Source organism: Cheilinus undulatus, linkage group 24 (genome assembly GCF_018320785.1).
Source record: "Cheilinus undulatus linkage group 24, ASM1832078v1, whole genome shotgun sequence".
Taxonomy (NCBI): Eukaryota; Metazoa; Chordata; class Actinopteri; order Labriformes; family Labridae; genus Cheilinus; species Cheilinus undulatus.
The window spans coordinates 3,309,048-3,316,438 of record NC_054888.1 but is presented as its reverse complement, the minus strand read 5'-3'; the positions used below and the strand labels follow the sequence as shown (position 1 = coordinate 3,316,438).

The following is a 7,391-nucleotide window of genomic DNA, read 5'->3' as shown; positions in this document are numbered from 1 at the left end:
AGAAAAGTTTTCAGTGTGCCACAAGGTGTCTGATAAAAATGTCAGCAAAAGTCCTTCTTGGACATGCATTGATATTTTTTATTTTACCCCGTTTTACTGTGAAAGTGGGCAAATTAAAATCAATATTTAACTAATTTATCTCTTTTTCTTGCAATAAATGGCTACTTTTCCCATGAAATGAAGTAAAAAAAATAAATGATAAGAGTAGTGCCCTTCAACTGCCCAAAAAAGTTCCCTCTATGGTCACCTGTAGGTGCACAAATTTCAACAATTGCCCTCTTTTGTGCCCTGTAGGTAGGTAAAATTTTAAAAAGAGCCCGCTATGGGCCCCAAAAAGTCATCAAGATTTGACTCGGTGCCCTGTAAGTGAGCAACATTTGACTATGTGCCTGTTTTGGTCTCTTTTAAGTGGACAAAGTGCCTACTAAGGGGGCATAATTCAACAACGTGCCCTCCAACTGGGCAGTATTTGACAGGGGGCCTCTTGGTTGTCCTGTAAGTGAGAAAAATCTGACATGGTGCCCTCTTCTGCACCTCTCAAGTAGATAAATATAACAAACTACTTTCCAGGAACTTCTCTGAGAGGACATAATTTGACAGTGCCTCCTTCAGGGCCCTCTGGTGGGCAAAAGGTGACACTCTTATTGGATGAAACCTGCTGAAGTACCCTTTAAAGCAGAGGTGTCAACCTCAGGGCCTGGGGGCCAAATCCGACTTGTGGTACAATTACACCCGGTCCGCACAATCTTATCAAAGTCTTATTATAACTGGCCCAAAAATATGAGGTCTGCAGATTTCCTCCAGAATAAAAATGTAAACAGAACCATGATGATATCAGATATCCTGAAGTCATAAAAATGTGAAAAAATTAAAGAGTAAAAAAAAAACAAAAAATAGAAAAAAAGAAATGTGGGAAAAGAATTCTTTTGTGTTTTCATTTCATATTTTCAATTTTGAATTGCATAATTATGACATCAATTGATTATTTGGGCTTTTATTTCATATTTTCACCATTTTCAATGTATTATTTTGACCTTTTGTCTCATATTTTAATCTTTTCAACTTATGATTTTGACTTCATCTAATAATTTTAGCTTTTTCAATTTATAATTTTGACTTTTTAAATTTATTATTTTGACATGTCATATTTTGACCTTTTCTTATCATTATTTTAACCTTTATCTCATATTTGGACATTTTCAATTAATTGTTTTGACTTTTTATCTCATATTTTGACATTTTAGGTGCACCATTTTAACTTGTAAATCATATCTTTGCCTTAAAAACATGACTGTGACTCTCTTTCTATATATTTGCCTTTTAAAAGCATTATTTTAATCATTATTTTGTGTTTTGACCTTTCAAACTTAGAGGTTTGACTTTTTATTTCAGATTTTATGCCTTCTAACTTATCATTTTGACTTTTTAATTCTCAAAATCATTTTTCATCACTGCTCATTTTTCCACCCATAACTGGTGAAAATGTGGACCCTGTTGGGCCCTAAGGTTAGACCTTAATCCAGAATCTGGCCCCTTCTGTGACTGAGTTTGACACTCCTGCTTTAAAGGGCAAAGCGTCACAAAGTTCATTTCCACCGCCCTCATCACTTGTGTGTCCTTGTGATTCCTCGTCTCTTGTATCAGAGGTGTAGTAGTTATAAAAACGTAATAATAACCAGGATGTCTATTATTATAAATATAGAAGAACTTTTGTGTTTCTCCAGTCCAGTCCAGTCCACCACCACTGCAGAGGCATATAACCAGCAGGTGGTCGTTCCCTCTCCATGGATATGTTAAAGTCTGTATATTAACATTTCTAAAATATTTAATGCTTTTACAGCATCCCACATCATATATTTTATTCTTATTTACATTCATCATTAATATCAAAAATATTTCACATTTCAGGAATATAAATAAATATCTCTGAGACTTTTCCAGCATACGATTGTCCTCTAAAAGACTAGTTTGTTCCCTTCAGCCACGTTGTACCATGTTAAACATTGTAAATATTGTTTTGTTCAGCTGACAGAGAGAGGAATGTTTCCATCTTTAATCCAGCAGGGTAATCTAGCTGGATTCACTCTTTTTCTACATGCTGTTAATCTCATCTGTCCCTCTAGAAATTCAGTAAACCGACACAATCAAATCTCGTGTCGACAGTCAGCGCCACAGTGCATCAAAGTAAAAGTGCCCTAAATCCAAACAATGATCAAGTCCTCTTTCATCCCTCCAGCGTTCCCATCAGAAGCTCCATGGCGCCACAGAAACACTCTTCAAACTCCTGATCCGAGAAGCGAGCGACGGACTGGCGTGCGTTGCGTCTGATCTGCAGACGGGCTTCAGGCGGCAGAGCGAGGATCCTCTCGATGGCCTCTGCATAACTTTCCTCGTCATCGGCAAGGAAGCCTGTTTGGCCGCCTTCGTAAGGGACCACGATGTCGAGCTTCGGACCGCCAGATTTGTGAGCTAAGATGACTTTTCCTGCTGCCATACACTCCACGATCCCTGGAGCAAGGAACGAAGGAATTCAGAAACAAGAAGTCAATTTCATTAGTTACACTGAGAAAAATGTAAATAAAAGCATGATTTTCAGACCTCATAAACCCAGAATTTATTTACAATAAAACAGAAACACCATGAAACTAAGACATTCTACCATTCCATGAAAAATATAAGATTTGAAATCACTGTCATTTTTATTTACATTTTACACAGCGCCCCAACATTTTTGGAATTGTAACTTCAGATGAATGAATTACCTATTCCAAAGTGTTCGTTCCACATGGTGTGAAGGCCGATGGTTGCGTCCTCCATCTCCCTCTTCAGCTCCTCAAAAGAAACATTCAGTCTGAACTCGACCCGGTCGGCTACTCCCAGCTCTTGGCACAGCCCCCGTAACAACAGCACTCGATCCTCGTCCTCCTGGTTCCTGCATCCACCAATCAGAACCAGCTTCAGCGCCTCCCTACCCCCCGCCCCCTCCCGCCTCCGGTCCAGCACCTTCTTAAACGCCCTGATCTGCAGCTGGTGGTCTTTCTCCGGCCTGAACTGCCCGACAGAGATGATGGAGTGACACTTCTTGTCCCCGTCCTCCTCTAAAGGGATATCCAAGAAGGCGCTGACGTTACAAGGCGGGTAGATGACGCTGGTGCGGTTCGGGGCACGCCACAGCGACAGGATGTGGTCGAGCGTCCAGGAGGAGTTGACCATGATGAGGTCGCTGCAGGAGCCGGCCATGCCGTAGAGCAGAGCGAAGAGGCAGTAGTAGACGACTTTGATGGCGCTCAGGAGGAGGCTGTTGGAGACGAAGCCAGCGTTGTTGAACCTAGAACATCAACACTTTCTTTAAGATGATAGTTTCAGATCCATTAAGCGGTAGATCAATAACTGTTATCCTTTATTACCTGGGGTTCCTCTCTCTCACCACAGACAGCATGTCACTGCTGATGGTGGGGTAGTGAACGTAACTCCCCACGCTGCAGCCTCCCAGATAGCGGAACAGCGGCAGAGTGAAGGCATAGCCCATGGAGTCTATGTAAAGATCAGGGACGAACTCCGTCAGAGCCTCCCATCCTAGAAAGATGGAGCCCACGCTCTGACCCAGCAGGGTGAAGTGAGGAAACAAGCCAGGCTCCACCAGCAGCCGATGCCTCAGGAACACGAACTGGACCGGCCGGGGAAGGACGATGTTGAAACGACGACGAGCTCCATCCAGAATCTGCTGACCCGTCACACCCAGGTCCCCTGTGTAAACCACAAAGTTGACGCCCACATACCTGCAAAAGAAACCGTTTGCTCAAATAGCTGCACAAAGCTGTCAACTTCATGTCATGAATGAAGGTTTTACCTGTTCTGTAGAGCTCTGATTGCACACCAGAGCACCCTCTCCCCTCCTCCACCAGCGTTGCAGTACGGGTGGAAGAAGGCTACAGTCGGGCGTCCGTCTCTCGCTCGCCGAGCGTCCCTGTTGCTCTGAAGCCAGAAACGAACAGCAAGCAGCAGCAGGACCAAGAGGGCGATAAGTAGTACACAGAGAAACAGAAGAGGCAGCAGCAACTTCCACAGCAACCTGAAACACAAAGACAGAGAAATGGTCACTCAGATGTATAACAGCAGAAAATCAGCATTTTTATTCAGCTATCAGGCTGGAATTTAAGGAAACAGTCTAAATATTGTTTACTGCATTGGTACTACGAGGATGGATAGGATCCCTGGAGAGAACATTATCCACTTAATGAGCTCACACCGCAACCCAGCCCAGGATGAGGGGAAGAAAATAGATCCCCTTCCCTTTATCAGCCACCACTTAATTCAAATGCTGAAACAGACAATAGGCCAAATACTGGATATAGGCCCTGATGGTGGATAATCGGTAGATTGTTGGATATTAAAACAAGAATTTACCTTAAATGTGCCTTAAGTTTCCACTTGTCAGGGATTGAAATGGGTGTCAGTATGGTTTAATTTTCAGTTTTTTAATCAAATCAAAGTTTCTGAATCTGGAATCTTGGCAATTCTAACTAAGACGTAATGTTCATAAAGTCCTCCCAAAATTCTTGATTTTCTTAACCACAGGCTTTCTAAAATTATTACTGGAGAAGAAAAAGAAATCAACACAATAAAAACAACACATGGGCATCAAATAAGCGTTTTGACCATCATAAACGTGTTGATAATGTTAAATAAACTTCATTACAGTTTAACTGCTGTCAAATCTACTGGTATTGCTATCACATAGACCAGGGGTTCTCAATGTTGGGGTCGGGACCTCATTTGGGGTTGTGAGACACTGAGAGGGGGTCTACAGATGCCTTAAAAAATATAAAGAACATTTTTTAAATTACACCAATTTTGCCACATTTTAACCCGTTTTCATCACTTTTCCCATCAATTTTACCAAATTTTTGAAACTCAAACCCATTTTTTGTCCATTTCAAACCCTTTAAACAACTTTTTTTTCTGTTTTTGCCACTTCTGAACCAAATCTTGCAACTCTCTGTCTATTGTTGGCTCTTTTGACACTTTCAACCCCTTTCACCACTTTTTAAGCCACATTTCACAGTTTGATATGCCAATTTTTGCCAGTTTCTATCAATTTTCATCTCATTTTGCCAAATTTCCACCTTTTTTTGCGACTTTAACACCATTTCAGCCACTTCTGAATCATGTTTTACTGCTCAATATGCCCACTTTTGCCACTTTAACCCATTTTTGACATTTTTTAGTGGTTATTTTGCCATTTATATGTAATTTTTGGCATTTCTACCCCATTTCTGCTACGTTTCAAATCCATTTTCACCACCTTTCCCACCATTTCTTGTCATTATTAACCCATTTTTGCTGTTTTTAATGTATTTTATTTCTGTTTATAACAAAATTGTTTACATTTTTAAGAGGACTACTTATTACACACATGAATTAAAATGTGTTTCTTTGATAAGAGTGGTTATGATTCAGGTTAAATATAAAATACCACAACTTCACTTTACAGTGGACCATGGTTTTGCTGGCCCCCAGAAAGCTCTCCCATTTCCCCCCTACTGGACAGCCTTGTCTCCACATGACTATTCTAGGCTGTCCAACCATCTTCAGGTCCAGTGGGGGTCCCGGGTCTCTGTTTTTTATTCTGGGGGGGCTGAAAAGGTTGAGAACCCCTGACGTAGACGGTCCTGAACAGTACTGAACAGCTGAATTAAAAAAAAAAAAACATTTATCTTTACAATAAAATATGTTGGCGTATTCATTTACAACTATTGTCAACCGTTAGCTGAATAATAATAATTATAAATCATTAATAATGACGTAATCGACGTAAATGACGTTACAATACAACAGTTAGCTTCTCCAGGGTATTAGCTCATGTAGCATTAGAAGGTAACTACGGCTTTAAATTGGACATTTCGACATGTGAGTTATTTTTATGCCATAATTTTTAATATTTAATATCTTACCGTGTTAATTCACACAAACAGAGAACCAGCTGATCGTGAGCAGACATCTTTACAACCAATATTTCTTCTTCTTCTTCTTCTTCTTCTTCTTCTTCCTCTTCTTCTACTACTACTGCCGCTGGCGATCCGGAAGGCCGTACTCTGTAGAGTGTAATGCTGCCCCCCACAGTCTAGGAGGAGGTACTGACTCAAATACTGGCGTAGGCCTCAGCTGCATGCAGGAATCTGATCACTGCTCCAGAGCTGACAGACCTGGATCTGATAGATCTGAACAACTTTGGTATTTCTACACACCAACAGAAGATGTTGGACGGTTTATAAACTCACACAATCCACCAGGGTGTTTCCTACAGATGCAAGGAAACAACCTACGATTGACGACTATGTACAGCACTTTGAAAGTGCTTTATTACAAAAAAGTATTATTATTACTCATAAATCATACATTTAAAATACTAGCCATTATTTACATTTTTGTTTGAGATAAAAGAAGTACAAGCATGGTGTTTGAATAAAGAAATACTGAACAAACTATAGCTTTTAAACTTTATTTATCATCTCAGCTTAGCTGTAATAGTTTGTAAATCAGTCTCAATTCACTGAGTAATAATATTTATAAACTGTAAAGCAGACAGGTGTGCTGTTACCCAGAGGTAGGTATGGTTGCTGACTGGTGTCCCATCAGTGTAGTAAATGTAGTTTGGGCCAGCTGCTCCACTTTAGTTACCTTTTCGCTGCCATACTGTTCATGGCAGCTTGTCTTTAACAAGATTGATGGTCTGCAGTTTACCAATCACATTAGTTCGCTTTGATCAGTGATCATCAACTGGCGCATGGCAGCTTGTCTTTAACAAGATTGATGGTCTGCAGTTTACCAATCACATTAGTTCGCTTTGATCAGTGATCATCAACTGGCGGCCCGGGGGCCACATCAGGCCCACCACAGCGTCTGATCCGGCCCCTAGAAGATTTTTAGAACTAGAAAATGCTCAGAGGAAAAGTATGTAGCATTTAGGGCATGTTATTAAAATCCCTATAGGCTATAAAACATCGGCTTAATGTTTGATCCATTTTACAGAGATCCATCAGTAATTATTAGTGATATGATGCATGATAAACATCTTCTCATTAGTCTGTTCTTGAGTAAAGCTGCCATTTTCCCTTTAGGCACTTTGAGAGTTCATTTTTCCTCCCAGAGAACCACAACAACCGTCCGGCTTCCTGCTTGTTTTTCCCACCAATCAAAACACAGCATTTTAGCATCAAACCTGATGATGGACAACATGCTAGCCAGGCAAGAAAATCTTTATATTTTTGGAGGAAAACAAAAGAATGAAAGAAATATGAGTTAAATGGACTAAAATATTTATTCAATTTTAAATTTTGTGACCCCTGTGACCCCTGGCTTAGACACTGTTGTTGTGTGGACAAATCCAG

The 7,391-nt window shown here is 40.5% G+C and overlaps 1 protein-coding gene across 1 annotated transcript; it reads right to left on the bottom strand.

The window, feature by feature from the left end:
• Positions 1 to 1,510: 1,510 nt before the first annotated feature.
• On the bottom strand, positions 1,511 to 6,051 carry LOC121506057 (GDP-Man:Man(3)GlcNAc(2)-PP-Dol alpha-1,2-mannosyltransferase-like). Its single transcript, XM_041781558.1, has 5 exons — positions 5,955 to 6,051; positions 3,851 to 4,072; positions 3,408 to 3,779; positions 2,763 to 3,328; positions 1,511 to 2,508 (listed from the first exon to the last, which is right to left on the bottom strand). Exons 1-5 carry the CDS (start codon positions 5,999 to 6,001, stop codon positions 2,225 to 2,227), a joined length of 1,491 nt encoding a protein of 496 aa, XP_041637492.1. The 5' UTR covers positions 6,002 to 6,051; the 3' UTR covers positions 1,511 to 2,224.
• Between the last annotated feature and the right edge of the window lie 1,340 nt (positions 6,052 to 7,391).

Coding starts and splice junctions, on each gene's coding strand:
- LOC121506057 (XM_041781558.1), bottom strand. CDS start 6,001: ATGTCTGCTCACGATCAGCTGGTTCTCTGTTTGTGTGAATTAACACG. Junction 3,329..3,407: donor GTGAGAGAGAGGAACCCCAG/GTAATAAAGGAT, acceptor TTGATGTTCTAG/GTTCAACAACGCTGGCTTCG. Junction 2,509..2,762: donor GAACGAACACTTTGGAATAG/GTAATTCATTCA, acceptor TCCTTGCTCCAG/GGATCGTGGAGTGTATGGCA.